This window comes from Ahaetulla prasina, chromosome 2 (genome assembly GCF_028640845.1).
Source record: "Ahaetulla prasina isolate Xishuangbanna chromosome 2, ASM2864084v1, whole genome shotgun sequence".
NCBI lineage: Eukaryota > Metazoa > Chordata > Lepidosauria > Squamata > Colubridae > Ahaetulla > Ahaetulla prasina.
The window spans coordinates 99,643,897-99,667,545 of NC_080540.1; the positions used below are offsets into that span (position 1 = coordinate 99,643,897).

Sequence of the window (23,649 nt, forward strand, 5' to 3'; positions counted from 1 at the left end):
AACCGTTGATTATAAGAAAACTACATGAAGCTCTTTAAGATTAGGAAATAAGTAACATAAATTATATCTCTTTAAAACCAACTGTTAAGAAGTCATTGAAAATATATTGGACTTGAAAGACATGTTTTACAATCATGAGGGTTATATACTAATTTTAAATGTTTTTGCTTTTAACTTAGGTCTTAATTCATACTTAAAATTCAGAGCACTGTCAGTGTTCCAGAATTTCAAGGAAGAAAAATAAAAGTACTACTATATTTGTACAATAGTATTATTTTTCTTCTTTGAACTTAGACAGAAATTATGTTTATAAAATATTCAAAAGTAATTTATCTCCAAATATTGCTGTTTTCTGCATATTTGATCTATTCACGGCAGTTGAAAACCTGATGAAATGTAGTACAACCTTTATCTTCACATATCCCATTGTCACATAAGCTTTTATTTCTTTGAAAATATTCACTGCTTTTCTTTAAATGGCATTCAAGAAAGATAAAAAACTACAAAGTGCTACAGATGAGGCTATATTCTGTTTTAATATGCGAGTATTATAAATAAATTACAAGGTGAGCAGCATATAAATTTTGATAAACTGATGTTCCTTATGTATCAGCTTTTTTGCTTAACATTAGAATTAAAGAGGGCAGGAGTTTGAGATTTTAAACTGACTTTTCATTGCTCTATGCTGCCTGGAACCACTCTATATAACAGCCATATACATTTCTTTAAAAAAAATAATAGATTCTTACTGAGAATTCTCATAAGGACAAAAAGTCAGATTGAATAGTGTGTAAAGAGGGAAGGACATGGATGAAGACTGAGTTCTAAGCCTCCCTTAGGCATGAAAGTTGCCTGGGTAACTTTGGACCAGACTCTCAATCGAACCCTCCCCACAGGATTATAATGAATGTAGATAGGGCTGGAAAGAGACCTTGGAAGTCTCCTAGCCTGACCCCCTGCTCAAGGCCTTCTGTCTTATAATATCCTGATTAAATGGTGGTCTGGTCTGTTTCTGAAACCACCTATGATGGATCACCCACAACTCTGTAATCCTTTTCAATAGGCTAGAATACCTTCCTCAATCATTCATCATACAATTTAGCCTTCATATTCTCTTAGTATGTCTTTGCCTATTTTGACTTGTACACTGTTGTTTTCCTTGGTGCTACTTTTGATAGGTCAGGCTATTCCTTTTTTGTAAAAACAGATGCAAAGAATTAAGCAGTTCTGCTTTCTCTCTGTTGTCTGTCATCTTGCCATCTGTTCCCATTAGTGCAGCTATCACTTCCTTGACTTCTTGCATCTTGCATATTGAAAAATAGTTTGGCATTAGTTACCAGCCTTAGCTCATTAGGGTCCTTAGCTTTCCTGAGTCCCTCTGTAAATTTGGGTTATTTGCTGGTATTCTGTTTTAGTTATCATATGTGCCCTTCTTTCCTTTTTTTTTTAAATTTTGACCCTCAGTTTGTCAGCTCTTTTTGCAACCTTGCTTGTCTCCTGGCTATCTTGTTCTTCTTTCACTGTGGTATTACCTTCATTATCTCATTTTTCAGGGTTTCACAAGTGTCCTTGTAGCCTTCCATCCTTGGAATCCTTCCTAATCTCTTGAAGTTAGCTCTTTTAAAGTCTAAAACACTAATCTCACTTAGCTTCCTGTTGTTGCATTATGGTGATTTAAAGTATGGTATGATTGCTTTCCTCCAAAGTTTCTATAGTTTCTACTCAACCATTTTATCCCTATTAATAAGAATGAAGTCCAGAATAGGACCCAGATTGTTGGGGGCAATAAGTTGACTTTGTATATAAATATACAAATAGGATGAAGACTATTGCTAACATAGTGTAAGCTGCCCTGAGTCTTCAGAGAAGGGCGGGATATAAATGCAAATAAAAAAAAAATAGCTGTCCCTCTACCTTTTGCATGACAAAACTGTCAGCTAGGCACATGAGGAACCTGTCTGATCTCCCGTTCCCTGCAGTTTGTTTCACAGTTGATGTCGGGGTAATTAAAATCCCTCATTACTATAGTTTCTTGCAAACTTCAATTAACTGATCTACAAAGTTCATCTATTTCCTCTGACAGGTTGGATGGCCAGTAGAGCACACCTATACAAAGTCATTTATCCTCTATAATATTTAGCCAACTACTTCGAAGAAAGCTTTCATCCCTAACGTGTATTTCTGTGGAGATGTAATAATAACATACAGTGCGACACTCCCTCCTCTCTGAACTTTTTCTTAGTTTTGTTTCTTTTTGGTTAGATGGCAGGAGTATTAGGGATTTTCACTGCCTTGTATCTAAATCAAAGAATAGAATAACAAAACAGGTTGGAGTGTTGTGATCATAAAAAAAAAATGGTGTGCTGCAAAAACAATAATGGGGAAAGCTAGTGCATGCACAAAAACGACACCTAAAACCTAAAATACTAGGCCTGCACTGGAATCATTTTACAATATAAAAACATTTCAAAATCACCCAAGAATGTGCTTGTTTTTTCTGTTGTCTCCATGATTATCAGACCCAAGCCCAGAGAAATATGTTTGAATTCAATCCTTCATTTGCTTACACCTAATGGACAAAATCTTGCCAAACTAAAGCTGTAGCTTTCTTACCTATTGCACGCATTTTGAAGAGATTCTAAATTATGGCTACTCAGAATCTCTTCCCCAATCCTGCTCAGAAATACACAGTTCCTTAATCCAGGCCTCTTTCTGGGAAAACTGATTAAGATTATCAAAATTCTTGCCCATTTTCCTGCATGTGCTCATTCCAGGGGTGGATTCTACTTATCTTTACTACCAGTTTGCAACAGGAGCGCACACGCATGCACAAATCATCATTGATGATGTTGGGGTGGGTGGTTAGAGCCTCTTGCTACTACCAGTTCACAAGAACCGGACCGAACCAGGAGCAACCCACCTCTGGCCCATTCCATTGCAATGGTACTGCATTCATGTATTGCCATCCTGTAAACTAGATAGGCTAATCTCTCTTAGACATAGCAGTGTTAAAGATTTCGTCTCTTATTCCAACGGCTCCTGATATTATATTATATTTATATTTATATTTCAAATGGGTTTACCGGGCATTTCCCATAGCCCTGGTATGTGAGCAAAATAGGGGTTGCAGACTCTGATTTTGAAAATCAAAAAGTAAAAATAGGGGAAATGGAATAATGCAGCTTTTTGATTGGTTAGCTGCAATACATGTGAAAGGATAATTTACCCTTGAGAAACAGACCAATCTCATAAAAGATGCTTATCTTTTCTAAAATCAAAATTTGTTAAAAAGACTAAACAGTAAGAAACCATTGTATTTTAAATTTTAAAAGATATACTTCCAAAGTTAAATACTAAACCAACAGTTCAGAGTTCAGTTTACAAGTCATCTGAAGAAAAATACAAAGAATTAGAGTTAAGTCCTGTGTTCTAGATGAAATCTAAAATGGTGCAATCTGTTACAAATAAAACTTGTAAAGGGATTGGAATAGGATTCAAATGATGTTGATACACTATGATTATAGGTACAATTAACACCATCTTATCTTGTTCACATCCTGGGGTCTCATTCAAGACCAGCCTAAAACTATTTTCTGAATTGAACAGAGACAAAAATCAGCACAAGTTCTTGTCTAGATTTGTTATCTAGAATTTTCTTGAAATAGCTTTTCCCTTTGACTTAATTAGCTGAACATCTCAGAGATTCCTGGGAAATCCAAATTTTAATCAAAAGCTGTCTTTTCCCAGGTTTTCTTCATTTTCTCCAATTCTGCTTTGTCCTTTTTTTTTGTTTTTTTTGTTTACATTTATACCCCGCCCTTCTCCGAAGACTCAGGGCGGCTTACAATGTATAAGGCAATAGTCTCATTCTATTTGTATATTTTTACAAAGTCAACTTATTGCCCCCACAACAATCTGGGTCCTCATTTTACCTACCTTATAAAGGATGGAAGGCTGAGTCAACCTTGGGCCGGGCTCGAACCTGCAGTAATTGCAGGCTTTGTGTTCTTAATAACAGGCTTTACCAGCCTGCGCTATTCACCGGCGCAGGTGACTCTTAACAACAGCAAAGATATCTTTGTTATTGGAAAATTTATTTGATTCTTTTCCTGGAAGAATGGCTAATCAAGTTATGCAACTATGTCTTAATATTAAAAATAATTTGGTATTTAAAAAGTAAATCTGATGCAGAATTCAATTCTAACCAGAAACCATTGTTGGGTTATTACAGGTTTGTGTTATACTAGGTACCCTTGGTTCAGGGGTAAAATCTACTTATCTTTCTTACCGGTTTGGAAGTGCACACGCCGCTAGCATGTATGTGTGTATGTATCACATATGCGTGCAGACCTGCACATGCGCAAAACCTGTGCATGCGCAGAAGGTAACCAGGAAGTAATGACACCCAGGCGGATGGACTTCGCCATCGCTACCGGATCACCGAACTATTGGCCATGATCGCTTACCTTCCTTACCGGTTTGGAAGTGCACACGGCACTCGCCAGATCGCACAATCCGATCCGGAAGTATTTCACCCCTGCCTTAGTTTAAAACTCAATAGTGAAATAGTTTTTGCTTTACAAATGATTTAACACATTTCATAACTCAAATATTAAATAACAAAGATTATACAGAAGCAGAAGAAGAAATTTTAGGTTTAATGTTTACTATATCTTACTAATTGCATTCTAGCATTTTATTTTTTACACTTATCTGTCATGATTCTTCATTTCTTTTAAAAAGTACTCAAATTTTCTATTCTCAGGAGAGAGGGAAAGGTCTGTCATGACACTTAATTAAAAAGTGGATATATTCTGGAACACAGATTGATGTTCCTAAGAGCACAGAGATCTCTCTTTTCATAGTATTTTTTTTTTTGCAGCCCAACACTGGTAACTATATAATTTAATCTAACATAATTGTTGTTCCATTAGACATCAGTTGGGGACTAAGAGATAATGAGCACATCAATTCTCTTGACAACTGTAGCAGTTTATGAAATACTGAACGCAACAGCACATATTGTCAAGAGGTAACACATGAATCAGCTCTTACAAGATCCTTCCAAGTACACTCGTTCTTTATTGAGTCTATTTGCCTCAAAATGATTTCAGGCTGCAAAGTTTCCAGAAAGGCATTTGTGCAGCTTGTCGCAAACGAAGAAGCATGAAAGAAGGTTGTGGCTCCTCAAAGCCTGCTTTTTTTTTTTTTGGTCAAATCGCAACTAAAAGCAAAACCAAAAAAGCGTAGCTTCTTTTCCAAAAACACCACACTACTAACCAGAGCATATGAAACATTTGCTAGACCAATTCTAGAATACAGCTCGCCTGTTTGGAACCCTCACCACATCTCTGACATCAATACAATTGAACGTGTCCAGAAATATTTTACAAGAAGAGTTCTCCATTCCTCTGAAAACAATAAAATACCTTATCCCACCAGACTTGAAACCCTAGGCTTAGAAAACTTGGAACTCCGTCGCCTACGACAAGACCTAAGTTTAACTCACAGAATCATCTATTGTAATGTCCTTCCTGTTAAAGACTACTTCAGCTTCAATTGCAATAATACTAGAGCAACCAATAGATTTAAACTTAATGTCAACCGCTTTAATCTAGATTGCAGGAAATATGACTTCTGTAACAGAATCATCAGTGCTTGGAATACTTTACCTGACTCTGTGGTCTCTTCCCATAATTCTAAAATCTTCAACCAAAAACTGTCTACTATTGACCTCACCCCATTCCTAAGGGGACCATAAGGGGCGTGCATAAGCGCACAAAACGTGCCTACCGTTCCTGTCCTATTGTTTTTCTTTTCTTCTTCCTATATACATATATGCTTATACCTCCTTATATTTACCCATATATGTGTTTATATATTATATAATCTTTTTGTATGATAGAATAGAATAGAAAAGAATAGAATTTTATTGGCCAAGTGTGATTGGATACACAAGGAATTTGTCTTGGTGCATATGCTCTCAGTGTACATAAAAGAAAAGATACGTTCATCAAGGTACGACATTTACAACACAATTGATGGTCAATATATCAATATAAATCATAAGGATTGCCAGCAACAAGTTATAGTCATGCAGACATAAGTGGAAAGAGATTGGTGATGGGAACTATGAAACGATTAATAGTAGTGCAGATTCAGTAAATAGTCTGACAGTGTTGATGGAATTATTTGTTTAGCAGAGTGATGGCCTTCGGGAAAAAACTGTTCTTGTGTCTAGTTGTTCTGGTGTACAGTGCTCTATAGCGTCGTTTTGAGGGTAGGGGTTGAAACAGTTTATGTCCAGGATGTGAGGGATCTGTAAATATTTTCACGGCCCTCTTCTTGATTCGTGCAGTATACAGGTCCTCAATGGAAGGCAGGTTGGTAGCAATTGTTTTTTCTGCAGTTCTAATTATCCTCTGAAGTCTGTGTTTTTCTTGTTGGGTTGCAGAACCGAACCAGACAGTTATAGAGGTGCAAATGACAGACTCAATCATTCCTCTGTAGAATTGGATCAGCAGCTCCTTGGGCAGTTTGAGCTTACTGAGTTGGCGCAGAAAGAACATTCTTTGTTGTCCTTTTTTAATGATGTTTTTGATATTAGCTGTCCATTTGAGATCTTGCGATATGATACCTACATATATTGTTATGACTAAATAAATAAATAAATAAATAAATAAATAAATAAAACCAGGAAAAGTTCAGCTCAACCGATTCTAGCGCCGTCCATCCCCTGAGAGGACGCGGGTTTCAGCAACCACCGTTCCTTCCCTTCCCTTCCCTTCCCCCCGGCCGGACCACCGGCGGCCCCACTCTTCGTCCTCCTTAAAGCTTCGCAACACGAACCGGAAACCAGCGGACGCACATGACCCCGCTAGACTGAAACGCCGCCCTTGCTTTTCCTTCCCAACGTCCCCCCCCCCCCCGTAGCTTTGGCAGTCAGAGGCAGAACTGCTCGCCAAAGCCAGGCTTTGCAAGCGGAGGAGGAGGAGGAGGAGTCCCTCGGGAGCGGCTGTACTGGTCAGCGGGGAAGGGTTCCGAGGGTGGGATCCGAGGCTGAATCGAGGCTTGTGGCGCGGGGTGGTGGCGGTGTTACAGCAAAGAAGCGGAACGGAGTGGAACGGGAGTCGAGTCGGCCAAGGGGAGGGCGGCGCTGGAGCCGCGTTGTGTGGATCGCGGCGGTCTGGTCGCTTTTGCGCTTGAGGTTCTGTGACGTCACTTCGATCGCTAGCCGCCCCTCTTGCGGGAACTGGAAGGCGCTCTTGCGCTTGGACGCCTCTCGGTAATATCAAGGGAACTGCCTCGGCCTTTTCAACAGGCTCCGCGCTTGCTTTTTTTTAAAAAAAAATCACGAATAGGCAGCTCGCCTCGTTGAGTGGATTCTAAAGTTTTTTCCGGCTATTCTTTTTTGTTGTTGTTATTGTTGTTCTGGAGAAAATCGTTTTATCTATGGGGTCTCTAGAAGTCGGAAACGGTTTGATGGCACATACCCGATTATTTTTGTTATTCCGACAAAGCTTAGGGCAGGTGTCTCCAACGTTGGCAACTTTAAGCCTGGAGGACTTAAACTCCCAGAATCCCCCAGCCAGTTTGGCTTAAAGTTGCCAAGGTTGGAGACCCCTGGCTTAGAGGATGCCTGTAGTAAGTATTTTGTGGGTGGGTGGGTGAGTGGGGTCGCAGCAGTGAGTGGATCCTATTTGTGACACAGGTCAGAACCAAATGGTCCATTTCTTCCTTTTCCTCTATTTTATCCTTACGATTTGGTCATTTTGGATCTCAGGTTCTACTGTTCCAAAGAGTTGGTGGGTCCGGCTTTTGAAGCTTCTTAAGTTAACCATCAAAGGATACTTTTGCAGGATCTTTTGAATTAATAGCATATGAAATCTGTAAGTAGTTTAGAGAAATTAGAAAGTTTCTGGTTTCTGGGTTTTTTTAAACAAAGCAACTTTCCAAAGCCTGTTTAATAGGAATTCATTAAACCTAATATCTTAGGCAGGACAATAATTTGTGACACACACATACCTTTCCTGGCCTGTATTTTTCACATACTTTCATACATATTCTTGATAGGTAAAATAATTTCCAAGTAAACCAGATTTAGGAAGGGGAAACCTTGCTAGTTTTAATAAATGTTCGTATGAAACTAAAATTAATGATCAAGGACACCATTCATGAAAATGTATAGCATAGTCAGAAAAAAAATTCACTCTTTCTTTTATAGAAAATAAGTACTATATTTCTTTGACTCTTAGTGGATGACATGGATTATTATTCTTTTTGCTTCTGGCAAAAGCTTGCACAGAATTTTCTGATTATTCAGAAAATAAAATTATATCATGTGACTAATTAAAAAGATACCAATTGCACCTGGCCCTTTGGAAGACTTTACTCTCCAAGGTAAAATCTGCCCCCAGCCTTCTACCCTTCTGCAAAAGAGCCTGAGGACCTGACTGCTGGTTGGTCTGAGGATCAAATAGGGGAGCTCCACACTGGAGGTGGCTGCTAGATTGATGGCAGCCTCCACCTCCCCTCCCGTCCCCTTGCTCTCTGCTCTCCAACCATCTATCTTTTTGGTTACCCTGTTGATGTATTTATTTTTGTTGTATTCCTTTGTCATTGTTTAAAGGGATGTGGTGGCTCAGTGGCTAAGACACTGAGCTTGTCAATCGAAAGGTCGGCAGTTCAGCGGTTTGAATCCCTAATGCCATGTAACGGGGTGAGTTCCTGTTACTTGTCTCAGCTTCTGTCAACCTAGCAGTTCGAAAGTACATAAAAAATGCAAATTAAAAAATAGGGACCACCTTTGGTGGGACGTAACAGCGCTCTGTGTGCCTTTGGTGTTTAGTCATGCCGGCCACATGACCACGGAGATGTCTTCGGACAGCTCTGGCTCTTCAGCTTTGAAATGGAGATGAGCACCGCCCCCTAGAGTAGGGAACGACTAGCACATATGTGCGAGGAGAACTTTACCTTTTGTCATTGTTTACTTTATTCTATTTTAATCCTGTTCTATTTACTCCCTTTCATTTTTCTTCCTTTTTATTATTGTAAGCTGCTTAGAATAGCCCTACGGTGAGATAAGTGGCAAATAAATAAACACCGTGAGATGGGGTATCATCAGTACACTGCTGATACTCAACTTTATATCTCCAACCGGTGTGACAGAGGTGTTGCTGTCATTTCTGTTTCATGGTGTGGTGGAGGCTGTGGGGGACAAATGACATCACTTAAACCCTGACAGGACTGAGTGGATATGGGTATATCCTGCTCAAAGAGCAGGTGGCAGTGGTAGGTAGAAGAGCTTTTACGCAACTTTGTTTTGCATGCTTTCCTGGATTGTAAGTCCCTGCGCTCAGTCACTCATGCCCTGGTCATCTTGCGCTTGGAGTACTGAAGTTTGCTCTACATGAGACTACTCAAGAATATTCAGAAGCTTCAGTTGGCACAAAATGAAGCATGCAAACAGTTTAGGTGGCCCGTGTAACAACTCTGTTGTGTAAACTGCACTGGTTTCCAGTTCGATTCCAGAACCAATTCAAGCTGTTGGTTATCACCTTTAAAGTCCTTTATGACATAGATCCAGGTTATCTGAGGAACCATATCTCTCCAGTGGGATTGGCCCCACCCCACGTGCTAACAAAAAGGGGATGTTTTGAATCCTGTCAGCCAAGGAATTGTGGCTGGGCGGGTCCAGGAGGAGAACCTTTTCTGCCTTAGCTTCTGCCCTTTGGAACATCATCCCCCCCCCAGATGTGAGATCTGCCCCCACCCTCTCAACCTTCCGAAAGGGCCTAAAAACTTGGTTCTGCTAATTCTCTTGGGGCCTATATGGGGGTGTCCCATTCTGGAAATGGCTAGTAGATTAGATACGATACCACCTTCCACACCTGCTTACTCACTGGTCCTTTATTTAACTTAATGTTAGCCATTTCTGTTTTAAGACTTGATGTTTTAATGTTTCCATTTTAATTGCTTCTGATACTGTAAGCTGCTCAGAACTAGTGAGATGGACAGCATAGAAATTCAATAAATAAATAAATAAATAAATAACCATTCTTAATAAATGTGATTGATGTATTCTTGCAAATAATTTGAGCAGTAAAATTATTTTAGTGGAATAAAATATATTTTGCATATGTCTTTTTAGGTAAGATTGCTGTACTAATAATGTAGCTGAAAGTCATGTCTTTGCCCTATGGAACCAAAAGTCATAATTTTGATACTAGGGAAGCGGCAGCAGAGGAAGAGATGGCAAGTGGAATCATTAGGGCAATATATGATTAAATAAATTATGTACTTACCATTATTTTTTTCAATCTTTACCATTGACATTTTGTAATTTTTCTATCAATATATTGTTTGATGCTATACAGATAACAGATAACATTATTCCTTGCCTAAGCTGTGCTGAAAAAAACAGTAGGTTCACTGCTCCAAATGAAGTAAAAAGATGAATAGAAAGTTCAGAAGGGGAGAAGCTATTCTAGTCCAAGAAAAGTGATATCTGAGGCCAGGGAGGTTAGGGGCAAAGGGAGAACTTGACGTTCTCCAGTGCACGATGCTATGCCATGAGCTACGGTTTAGAAATGACAATGACTGAATCAGAACAACAGGCCAACTTGTTGTGTGGCCTGTTGACTTGATTTGCACAATATCTTAAATTAAGGTGAACGTACATGACATCATTTTCCTCTCCTCTTGCACATCTTAGCCATTTTCATTGAATCTTTCAGGCTGTATGAACCTGAAGCTGCCACCTTTAACTTCCCATTAACTGCAAGTAAGGTTTCAGCTTACAGCTTTCTTTATCTATCTATTCCAGATTTGTACAACATACTTAAATTTTGAAAAGTTTAATTAACAAACTGAGGAAGACAAGGTTAAGATGATGGTGGTTTTGTCTATGTTAATCCATACTAAATTATTACACGTTTTGTGGGAAATGCTGCATATCAACCCAGTTGCTAATAGCCAAGTGAGGTTTATTGAGCAGACAGAATTTAATTAGTAAAGATAAGAATGCCAAAGATTGATTTATTCAATTTTTTATGTATCACTGTCTTTATTTTTTAAAAAATATTTATATTTAGAACAGAACAGAATAGAACATTCTATATTGGCCATTGTGTGGCCACAATGGACACACAAGGAGTTTGTTTCTGGTGCACAAGCTGTACAAGAAACAAAATGATAAATCATAAATCATAAGATACAATCATAAATCATAAGATACAATCATAAATCATAGGATACAACCAACAAAGTGATAGCCATAAGATAACAATAGGAGTAGGTAACAGGAAAGGTGAGAAGGATAATAGTAATACAACCATACTACATGGGTAAATATCCTTAGGCATAAGATAGTGCTGTGGGAATTAGGTATTTAGAAGAGTGATGGCAGGGGGTGAAATTGTCTTTGTGTCCAGTTGTTTTGGCAAGCAATGCCCTATAGCAGCATCCTGAGGGGAGGAGTTGAAACAGTTTATGTCCAGGATGTGAAGGGTCTGTAGATATTTTCTCAGCCCTCTTTCTGTGTTGCTTGTGCAGTGTAGAGATCCTCAATGGAAGGCAGGCTGGTTGCAGGGTTTTTTTATTTTCTGCAGTCCTAACTATCCGTTGAAGTCTATACCTGTTCTGTGGTAGCAGCGGTAGAATTTTTAAAAACCAGCTAAGCTTGTAAGTTTACATTGTATGTTTTAATAGTTCGTAAAGATTTGAGAGAATATTACAGATTTGATTTAATTTCTAAAATAATGTTGTACGGATCAAATATTTTTCTCTGGACACTATATTTCATGGCAGGGGTGGCACTCCAGTGAAAAACCGAACAGAAACAGGAAAGGATCCTGGAGGAGTTTCATAAGGAAGACAAGAGGCTTTCAGGTGAGGTCCTGGATGAGGTTAGCCTATTTCAGAAGTAACAATGAACAGACAGTCCCTCATCATTATTTTCATGTGTCTTGGGCTTTTAAACTCTTCCCTCCCACCCTCCCCAGGCCTCTCACAAGGCAGATTGGAAACTTTTAATTTCTGTTAAATATATTTCAGCATGGGAACCTTAGTCTTCTTTAAGTGTAATTAATTGAAACTAAACTGATTTATAAACTGTGATTGAAGTTATTTTGTTTCAACTTCCATAGTTAAGACCAACTACTGCATTTTGTTTAAAGACAATGTTTAACTTTTTAAAAAATATTTTTATGAAACATTTTTTTAAAGAAACAAAAAGAATTTTTTGACAATTTTTCTTCTCAACAAGTTCGCATCTTTTCTCGCTTATTCTAATGTATCTTTTATACATATACTTCTAATATTAATTTATTTATTTACCTATATACATATAAATAACCGTGTACACAATTTCATTTCTACAATTTTTGTTTCCTCATATTTGTTATTGTATTTCTACTCCTATTTCAACCATTGTTTGATCTTTCCTTGCCATTTATCTCTTTCCTCCAGCCAGACAACGTTTAACTTTTAAAATAAGTAAAAGCGTTTGAATGTTTCCTGGAATGTCTACTTGAGATTTCATAAACCAGAAGGCTGCTGTTGTCCATTTGGGTACCGATGAGCTATCTTTAGCGACTGGAGCAGATTATTCAATTTATGGTGTCTTCATAACCTATTCTAGAAATACGTTTATCATTCACAGATTGTTTAAATGTCTTCAGATGACAAAGAATCTCAGGAGGATGAACTTCTTGCTTTGGCAAGTATATACGATGAAGATGAATTCAAGAGAGCACAAGATGTACAAGGAGGAGAAACTCGAATCTCCGTGGATGTGCCTCAGAATTTCAGAGTATCTCTGAGCGGTAAGTCCGACTCCTTTTTGGATTCAGATTTTCTTGAAAGGTATTGTAATATAGTACTGTCATTCATTCATTCATTCATTCATTCATTCATTCATTCATGTATTTATCCTATTTCTTAACCACCCGTTTCCCTCAGAGTTATGCTAACCTGTGCAAAATGTAAGAGTTGGCTCATATGATATTTCAGTATACCTCATTACCTCTTTGAATATATACATAGACACATGTACAAGGCAGGTATCTACATTTTGCACACACTTTGGACAATTTTATATTGTAATCAAACCCAAGAATAACATGACTAGAAGACAGTATTTCTAACTCCAAATCCAAGCCCAAGTTGATTTTGATGGAATTGAAAGTGATTTTGGAAGTGGGTGAAGAGGGCTAACAGGGAATGTTCAGGAGCCAGCCAGAGATTTCTTGATATGCCATGTGTGAGACAGAAGATGCGAGATCCTTTTCTCTGCATGACAGTGAATCAAGAAAGTGGTTGACAACTAATCCTAACACAGGTGGTTCTGTGTTGTACAAAGAGATGGCAACACATGAGCCTCCGGAGGTCACCAAACATCTCCCATGAGTTCTAGTCTAGATCAGCAGTGTTGAAAAAGTGGATGAGGATTGCTGTCTACTGGTAACTATATTTGGAGGGCCACATTTACTCAACATACCTAAATTCAAGCAACATTTGAAGAAATTGTAATGGGAATTTCTCAAAGGAGAGGTTTTCTGGAATTAATATTGAACCATTCAGTTAAATGGCATGACTTGGAAATTGCGTGATCAGATTAATTTGTAAGTCGCCCAGAGTTGCCTTGCAGTGAGATAAATAGCAAATTCAATAAATAAATTGAATAAATTTTGTTTCAGGCAACTTCACAGAGACTCTTGAAAACAGCAAGCTTGAATATACAGTAAGCTATCTGCCTCCAGTGGTGCTGAATTTTGAATTCCCAGCAGACTATCCTTCAACTTCCCCACCTCTGTTTACTCTCAGTTGCAAATGGCTATCTCAGGCTCAGGTTTGGCTCAGTTTTTTACACAGCATGTAATTTATATGATCCACCAGGATGATAAGGCACATAGTTTTTAAATGAATGAGTAATGATCTTGTTGCAGCCAAAGGATGATTGCTAAAAGGAAGCATCATAATTAAAATTCAGGTTAGCTAGGGAAAATAATATGTGTGTTTAAAACTCCTCATGAATTATTTTTAATTATATTATAAAGTCAATAACTGTGACTTTAAAACCTTAATATTATCCATATAGTGTATTCATTTGGAAAGTATACACAAGTAATTTTTGGAGTTACGTTTCTACGGGTATAGCAGTCCTTAATGTTCTGATAACAGCTTCATGTGGAGCTTGAAATATGAATGCAGTACTATTAAAATAATGTTTCTTTTTATGAAATTTTGTTTTCTTTAAGGATAGAGTAAGATTGACTTAAGATTTGTGAAAAAACTATTTTTTCTTATTGTTCTTTCCACTCCTCTCCCCTCTTCCAGATCACTGCTCTTTGCAGGCACCTAGATAACTTATGGGAAGAAAACAGAGGTTCTGTGGTCCTGTTTGCCTGGATGCAATTTCTCAAAGAAGAGACACTTGCCTATCTGAATATCACTTCCCCGTTTGAACCGGATATAATTGAGCAAGAAAAACAACCAAAGGAAGAGAATGGTTGCTATGACATCAAAGATGCTGCATCCACACATAGAGAATCCTCTGATACAAGCACTGTAGAGGATGTTGAGTCTTTGTCAATCCTGATTAAGGAAATTTTAGACTTTGATCAGTCTCAAAAAGAGAAAAATTTCAACTGTAAAATGTTCACGTGCAATATCTGTTTTTCGGTAAAACAGGGAAGCGAATGTATGGACTTTAAAGACTGCAGGCATGTGTACTGCAAGATTTGCTTGAAAAACTACTTTGAAATCCAAATCAAAGATGGACAGGTCCATTGCCTGAATTGTCCAGAACCTGAATGTTCATCTGTTGCCACTCCTGGGCAGGTATAAGAAAAGACAGTTATGGGTCAGACATGGTATGAATCCTGCCCTGTCATTGCAGCATAAAAATAGTTGAGCATTCTCCAGAAAGGAAAGCTAGTACAGGTAGTCCTCAACTTACAACCCACACTTCAGCCCAAAATTGCTAAGTGAAACATTTAAGTGAATTTTGCCCCATTTTACAACCTTTCTTGCCACAGTTGTTGAGTTGTTAGTAACATGGTTATTAAGTGAATCTGACTTCCCCATTGATGTTGTTTGTCAGAAGGTTGCAAAAAGGGATCATATGACCCTGAGAAACTGCATCTGTCATAAATATGAACCAGTTGCCAAGTGTCTGAATTTTGATCACGTGACCATGGAGATGCTGCAATGGTTGTAAGTGTGAAAAATGATCATAAGTCCCTTTTTTCAGTGCCGTTGTAACTTTGGCCACTAAGTGAACTGTTGTAAATCGAGGACTTTTTAACAGATTAACAGAGTTGGAAGGGAACCTTGTAGGTCATCTAGTCCAAACCCCCACCCAACCAGGAGACCCTACGCTATTTCTGACAGATGGCAGTCCAGTGTCTTCTTAAAAGCTTCCAATGATGAAGCTCCCACAACCTCTGAACTTACTTGCAACTTACTTAAAGCCATACTAATGTCCAATTATAGTAGTAGCTATCTATATTGTTAAAATGATTTTGGCAGCTAATACTGTAAGTACTTAGAGAGACGACCACATCTTTTGCAAAAGAACTAGGATCCCAAAGAATTAGGCCAGTATTCAACTAATTCATAAGAACAGATGTGTAAGCTTGTTTGTCCTGCAATATACAAAGCTTTTTTGTAAATTAACTTTTTGATAACTTTAGGTCTAAGCTTAGGGATAAATACATGTTTCTATATTCTGTAATGAATTGGCCCCAATTTAATTCAGTAATATTTTGGAGCCCTTCTTAAATCTTTGAAGTCTTTGGATTGTTATTAGCCAAGCCCTAGAAATATGCATTGTAGAGCACTGAAAAGAAAGTAATCAGTTTCAATTTTGATATGAACTGAGGTAATCGCTACAGTTGCTGCAGTATGACAATAGGTCTAAATGGAGTTCACTTGATTAGTATTTTTTGTACTCTTCTGTCAGATTATTTCCATAAATATTTAATCTGAGGTAAATCTTGCCACGTCAAAATCCTCTAACATTTCATCACTTGCCTTCAAGGTGAAAGAGCTGGTGGAAGAGAAACTATTTGCACTTTACGATCGCCTGCTGCTTCAGTCAAGTTTGGATTTGATGGCAGATGTAGTCTATTGCCCACGTCCAAGCTGCCAAACCCCAGTGATGCAGGATCCTTCTTGCACTATGGGCATCTGTTCACGATGTAATTACGCATTCTGTACTTTGTGTAAAATGACCTATCATGGAGTTTCCCCATGTAAAGTCACTGCAGGTGAGTAACCATAAAGGACCTTGCATTCGGGGCTCTCTGAATATTAATGCTTTATATAAGAGTTAGTGTAGTGTTGGGGAGTAAGCTCTTAAAATGATGGACTGGCACTGAGGAAACTCAGGTTCTCCTCAGCCATGAAAACATATTGACCGAATAATTATTGAGTCATTTATTTATCAAGTTGTGAAACTCACAGAGGGACATGTTGATTCTTACATGAACCTATCTCCCAGGGTTCTTTTTGGGAGCACTGTTTATGCCACCTTGAACTTCTGAATGAAAAGTGGGGTATAAATTTAGTCAATAAATTAACATAATTTTGGATGTGGGAATCTCTTCAGTAATCTCATAGAAAGGATGGTGGCTGGTGCAAGTGGCCCTCCAGTTTGTCTTGTAGTCCTAAGAGCATTTCAAGATTATACTGATGAAATTTTGTGGCCCAGATTTTCCTAATGTTTTTATTTGTTTGTTTAAAAAAGGAAAAAATCTTAATTCTATGGAACATTTAAAATTCCAGTTTCAAAAAAAATAGTCTAATTTTTAAATTGTTTGAGAAGACGATTTAAGTCTCTTAAATAGCTTCAGAGTCTTATCGAGCTTAATATAATTAATTCACTCTTCTCTGAATCAGACCAAACATTTTCATTCTAACCATTCTGATTTCATTATTGGGTCACTATCCATATCTCCAATATTTTACATTTTAAATTGCAGCTACTTTTACCATAAATTAGCCAAGTGTCAGAATTAAAATTCTTAAAGGCTGTCTTCTTAGATAGTTCTTGATATTTTTCTTCTCTTTATTTCTTTGTGTCTTCAATTGAATAGGGAGTATATAGAAGGCTTTATTGAGTAGAATTTTTTAAAAAAATAATGTTATTAAGAATTTTAAATGCAAAGTCAATATAAACTACATAAAATACAAAAAAGTACAGGGAAAGGGGGGAGGCTGAAAAAGAAAATAAAGAAAAGATTAAAAAAATAACTTCTCCTTTCATCCCAGCAGATTAAAAACAATTTTAGTAATTTATCACAATTTCTAAAATAAATCATAATCTCTCTTTTGCCCATAACTCATCTTTTAGATAAAGAAAACAGTCCAAATGCTATGTCCATTAATCTTTGTCAGCACAAGTTCAGTAAGGGCAGATACAACTATTTTTTTCTTTTAACCCTGGTCAAACAAGCCTATTTTATAAACTTTCCTGAGTTTTTAAAATTATTCTTTGACTCCTTAAAAAAAAAAGATAGAGCTAGTTTGCTGATCATCTGTGTTTCAAAACAATAATCCTTCAGAACTTTAAGCTGATTTCTTTTGTATCAATAAGTGATCTTGATCTTTTTGTTTATTGCTTCTAATAAAATACTTCCAAATACTTCCGAATCAGTTTCCTGGTGTAATAGCTTCATCTCCTTTAGGGAATAAGTCATCTGTCAGATCTATTTATATTACATTTAAATCTCCCTTCAAATTAATTTCATAGACATCCATTGCAGCTCTTTTTGTTTCATAACTTTACTAGAATATGGCCTGTCAATTTTGTCAAGCGTTTGATCCTTCCTTTCCAAAAGCTTGGCTCAAAGGTATTCAAAAGTTTTCACTAAGGATTTCTCCTCGATTTTATTTTATCCTCTGACACTAATGTTCAACCTTCAGGGTAGCCTTACCATAAAAAAATCCAAAGCAATTGATATTTTCCCATAAGAAATTCCTCTAAATTGTTTAAAACCATATTTACAAATTCCTCTGGCCCATTAATCCCTTGTTACAATCCGTAGACATAAGCACCCTTTTGCTGCACAAAGAATGGTATAAATTTTATTGTAAGTTTTTAAAATAAGTGATTTTTTTTTTGATTGTGCAAAGCAGCCTGATGTAATGAACTTAAATGTAATCCCAACTCCCAGCCATTCCACTCATAAAAATGTCAGTTTCTGCAGTTTACTCATGAAGAACAACTGTCTTGGTTATGAAATCGTGAGTCTCAACCATCTCCCCTTTGTTCTGGAGAAATTATGCTGGCTTGGATCCAGCATCTAGCCGAGATTCGCCTCATAAAAGCCATTTTGCTAGACAGGAAAGGCTAGCAAGACATCATCAAGCCATGGTACTCACACAGGAAGTGTTTTATTGATTAAAACATATTGAAGTAGTAGGTCTGACATCCTCTAGAAAAAAAGCATTTTTGCATAAAGTGAATTCTTGATACCTATGTTGATATTCAGTATTTCTTAAGAAAAATATGAAAAATATTCTATCCCATATTACTATTTTACTACTGTTATTTATTGAAATGTATAAGATGAGTATGCAAACTAATGACACTCGTTTTATGAGACAGGTAAATACGTTTGTATGCCATTTTCTGTTCTTAATGCAGAGAAGCTAGCAGATTTACGTAATGAATATCTTGAAGCAGACGAAGCCACAAAACGATTTTTGGAGCAGCGCTATGGCAAAAGAGTTATTCAAAAGGCTTTAGAGGAGATGGAAAGTAAAAAGTGGCTAGAAAACAATTCCAAATCATGTCCTTGCTGCGCAACTCCTATTGAGGTAAGATCATAGCAAAGAAAGGCATGACTGAAAAATGTTCTGGAGACTCAAAAGATGTTAGTTTACCTTTTTAGGAGCAAGAATTGTGGTCCAGCTTTGAATTCCTGTGGACAGCAATTTTTTAGAATATCAGCTCAGTCCAATCCTGACTATAGGTTGGTATCACTCCGCAGTAATTTTTGGTTGTGTTGGGAATGACAGGATTTTCATTGCCTTTTCCTGTGGTAAAACCTATAAGTGGTAAGAAGGCCACTTCTTAACATCTAGAAATACCTGTTTCAAACTGAAAGAAAAACACTACAAATACATTGTCCCAGATTGGTCATTATATAATCACCAATAGAACTAGTTAGAAACTGCTGGAAAAATGTTAAACGATGAGACCAAGAAGAACTGAAATACATCTACCCTTTTCATAGTCACTATTTACAAAGCATTTTCCAGTAATTCATACAATATAATCTTGAAGGGAATTAAAATTCACTTTTTCAATTCTGTTTTCTCAGTTCATTCCACAGATTATACTTTACAGTTTTGAACTTAGGTTTTTCATTTAATAAAATTCTTCCCTTCATTTAAGAAACCCCAGTTTAAAAAGTTGGAAAAAGTTTCTGGAGAATGTTCTCATATTGGTTTTCAAATACTGCTGTTTGTGATACGAATAAGTCTGGCATCTCTTTTACAGTCTCCCCCCACCTACATGCACACACCTGAAAATGCCTATATCAGTTTTTGTAATTTCTGCTGATTTGCTTCCTAGCAGCTGAGAACAGAGGACTGTTGACAACGGATTTTTCTTTCTTGTTTCTGAAGCTCCACTTCGGCAATACTATGAAGTACCGTACAGAGAGTCCTCAATTTACAACAGTTCATTTAACTGTTCCATTCAGAGTTATAATGACACTGAAAAAAGTAACTTATGACTGTTTTTCACACTTATGACCACTGCAACAATCCTCATGGTCACATTAACAAAATTCAGACACTTGGCAACTGACTCTTGATAGTTGCAGTTTCTTGAGGTCATACGATCACCTTTTGCAAGATCGGTCAGGAAGCCAGATTCACTTAAACATTTCACTAATTTAATAATTGCAGTGCTTCACTTTAACGACTGTGGCAAGAAAGTTCGTAAGATGGAATAAAACTCATTAAACAGCTGTCTCACCTTGCAACAGAAATTTTGGGCTCAATTGTGGTCATAAGTCAAGGACTACCTGTAGGTAAAAATCCCATTTGGTGATTCAGCTATTTAGAAAAGACAGGCAGAATTCTCTCTCTTATAGCAATCAGACAGCATTTCCTGCTACAGTTCCATGACTTTATGTAACGTTAAGAATTGTAAATAGTATAAGGGAGTAGCCTCTACATTTTTTATTTTCCATTTAGCAAAGTATAGTGGATCTTATTTAGCAAAGTACAGTGGATTGTACAGATTTCAGGTCAAATTGTCTTTTCCCCTTCTTTTCTTCAGAAGTTAAATGGCTGTAACAGGATGAGGTGCACTGCTTGCATGCAGTATTTCTGTTGGCTTTGTATGGGTGTTTTATCCAGGATAAATCCATATCAGCACTTTAGTGATCCAGGCTCACCATGTTTTAACCTGTAAGTAACCTTTTTCTCTACTGAAAGAAAAGCAGAATTTCACTATAGGTCTGGGTTTACAGGGTTAATAGGGTTTGTATTCTAGAAGACTTCGGGATCTCTTACTACAAAGTAAGCAAAACAATAGGTCAACGTCTTTCAAATTTGGTAATTTTAAGATGTGTGGACTTCAACATCCTGGCTGGGGAATTTTAGGAATTGAAATCCACTCATATTAAAAGTAGCTAAATTTGAAAAACACTGCAATAGGTTAACAAATTGAACGCTGTTAGGCTGGAGCTTATTCCACAAGCCGGTTAAAGAGTTGGCTGAACAATTGTGTATAACATAAAAACCTTTGACATATGTATACCTTTTGTCTACAAGAGGCAGTGATATTAAAAAATTAAAAATCACTAAAACTATTTTGACTTTGAAATTTATTATGGGACTTTTTATTGGAAAATAGTATGTTCAATAAGACTGGATTCATACATAATGTGACTTGTTTGGTTTTATTTACTTAGAGTAAACCTAGCTAACTTTAATACCTATGATTAAATTATGGCTTAGCAAGATGCAGAATACAATATATTTTCATTAGCATCGCAACAGATTTCCTACCAAAATGTAATATTTAATCAAATCTTAAATAGTACTATAGTATTTAAATTTGTGCCAAAAACTAATGCTGAAGCCAAATTCCATATCTTTAATAGGCTGATTAAACCAAAATGTCACAAGATAAGGGGCTCTTTCTGAGTTTGGTTGTTTTCTTGTAGACATTTCATTATCAAATCAGGTAACATCATCAGTACTTAGTAAGGAGTGGGGTTTGCTCTCATTTTATGTTCTAGTGGCTTGCCCTCTCTATGTACATAAGGGTGGTCTTGGGTTGTTTTTTTTTGTTTTTTGGTTGGGCTGTTTACTGTTATGAGAGCAAACCCCATCCCTTACTACCACTGATGTTATCTAGTTTGGGTAATAAAACGTCTGCAAGAAACAACCAAACTTAAAGAGCACCAAAGATCCACATTTCAACCCTGAACTACAATATTCTCCTCTATCGGGATCACAAAACAGTTTGGAAAACGTTGCATTCCTTAGAACCTTTTTGTGATGCATGCATCACACACATACAAGCAGCAACAGCAGCAACAAGACATTCAGTCACATCCTCCATTTTATTGTTGACAACTCCTGTGAACACCTCTAGGTTTCCAGAACTCTTTATCCACATAAATAGCAGACAAAATTGGGAGAATGGGGGAAAAAAAGAAAGAGAAGTGCTGAATTCACATATGTGGGAGGATGTGGCAGATGTTTACATTAGCTACTGCTAGAAACTGTAATTATTCCAAGTTGCCCTAGAGCCATAAATTACCTTTCGTTATGATTACGTTTTGTGTTTTAGTTTATAAGCCATTGTATCAGAAGAAAAATGCAATGCAGAAGATATCAGTGCTTACTTGAAAATAAAAATAAAAAGTATATTGTACCTTATTTAAAAGAGAACCATTTTTTTTCCAGCAACAAATCCAGAAAACGTGTCTCTGCTGTTATAAACAATAAAAGTATACTAAGTGTGTGTAGAAGTAGTGGTTAAGTCTTGAGAAAGTCAGTTGGAATGCAGTATTTGCAGATCTTTTAATATTAACTTTTTTTGATAAGTCATGGCCTGAGTACTACTAAGTTTGTTCTTCTCTTTACTGAAAATAGAGAGGAATACTCTCTTAAAACAGCATGTTCATTAATTTCTGATATTACAAATCTGTGTAGTTGTGGAAAAAAATTCCAGTTTTAAAAACAAACTTCTTTAGTTTTGCTGCGTGATTCTGCTACTCTTTTGGACAAGGGCTTTTTACAGAAATATATGCATGAGTTGTTACCATGTTGGCAAAGTATTTTCTTGTTTAAAATTCAATTTTCTTGTCTTTCAGGCTGTTCCAAGCTATGGAAATTGAGGATTAATTTTGGAATGAAGAGAATGATTAATCTTTAGACAGAATCAAAAGCTGAAGAAATGAAGATGTACCATGCATGTTCAAATTACTTTGATTATCGATAGATGAGACACAGAAATCAGCTCAGACTGTCTAGAAAACTGCTTTTGTTTGCTAACACTAATTTCATGGATGTTATCTTTTAATTTAATTTTCAAAAGCACTGAACGCTTAAACAAGGACATTAAAATTTCACAGTGTGCTCCTTTTTCTAGTTAGCACTATTATCACTAAAACTGCTCCAACTGTTCCAAGAACAACAGCAGTGGAATGTAAGCAGTTGTTTGCTGTCCTTGTCCAAGGAGCAAAGTATAAAGTAAAAACCTTTCTTCAGGTCCTGCAATTCTTAACACTTTATCCTGTTAGCATGGATAACGATGCTGCCTGAGGGTCTCTTGGATATTGCTTATCATGATACGGATGGAAAATGGACTTTAAAAGGCAAGGTTCAGTAAAAAAGAAGACAGTAGGTTCAAATAATAGGCCTGTACTTTGAGGCTTCTACAGCACCCTGTTGCATTTGTGAGCAAATTAGTGGTCTTCTGGCCTTAGTTAGTTTGTCTGAGAAACAGATATTTGCAAATGGCTGCCTTGAGCCATAACAGTCATTTTGTATCTATCCTTCAGTTTTCACAAAATAAACTATTGCTGGAGCCTGTTGGCAGGTCAGTCCATGGAATGATCCGTTGTTTGACCATCTCTCTGGTTGACAAGTTGTTTGCTCCATTCAAATTTGCAAAAAATGCTTGTCCAGAAGAGATCATGAAGAAATACTTCTAGGCCAAGGTGACATGAAGTTGTCTGCTCTTCCTATATGCAATATGTTGAGCAGGAACTATATGGTTATATATAGAAGTTGGAAATAAAATATTCCAACCAACTTTTGAATTTTTATAGATAAAAGTTAGCACTTCAACTTCTACTACAAAGTGGAAGCAAATTATTTTTTTTCTAAGGCCGGCATAAATGCCAAGAATCCTTCTGCTGGCCACTTAGAGAACAGAGAAGGAAGAGGGTAGTACGTTTTCTTGCACTCTCAGAAGCTTCCCACTTTAATACCTTCCAGATTGAATTACAATTCACAGACTTCCTAGCAAAAGTCAATCAGATTGGGAAAAGTTGACTTGAGGAATAATGAAGAACAAGAACCAAGAGTGGATGCTTGCCCACATAATTGTATCCACTTTAGAAAAGTCTGATATTTCTGCATTAAGAGTTGAGGTCCAGTAGATTGTCT

The 23,649-nt window shown here is 37.0% G+C and overlaps 1 protein-coding gene across 3 annotated transcripts; it reads left to right on the plus strand.

The window, feature by feature from the left end:
* Window positions 1-6,918: 6,918 nt before the first annotated feature.
* On the plus strand, window positions 6,919-23,091 carry RNF14 (ring finger protein 14). 3 transcript variants are annotated; one of them, XM_058168852.1, is made up of 9 exons: window positions 6,919-7,023; window positions 11,809-11,889; window positions 12,662-12,824; window positions 13,698-13,849; window positions 14,338-14,841; window positions 16,043-16,271; window positions 18,653-18,825; window positions 20,300-20,430; window positions 22,350-23,091. In XM_058168852.1, the coding sequence occupies exons 3-9, from the start codon at window positions 12,671-12,673 to the stop codon at window positions 22,378-22,380; spliced, it is 1,374 nt and encodes a 457-aa protein (XP_058024835.1). In that variant the 5' UTR covers window positions 6,919-7,023; window positions 11,809-11,889; window positions 12,662-12,670; the 3' UTR covers window positions 22,381-23,091. The 3 variants fall into 3 exon arrangements, with proteins under 3 accessions (XP_058024835.1, XP_058024836.1, XP_058024834.1); XM_058168853.1 differs by lacking the exon at window positions 6,919-7,023 and adding an exon at window positions 7,034-7,285; XM_058168851.1 differs by lacking the exon at window positions 6,919-7,023 and adding an exon at window positions 7,685-11,682.
* The last annotated feature ends 558 nt before the right edge of the window (window positions 23,092-23,649 follow it).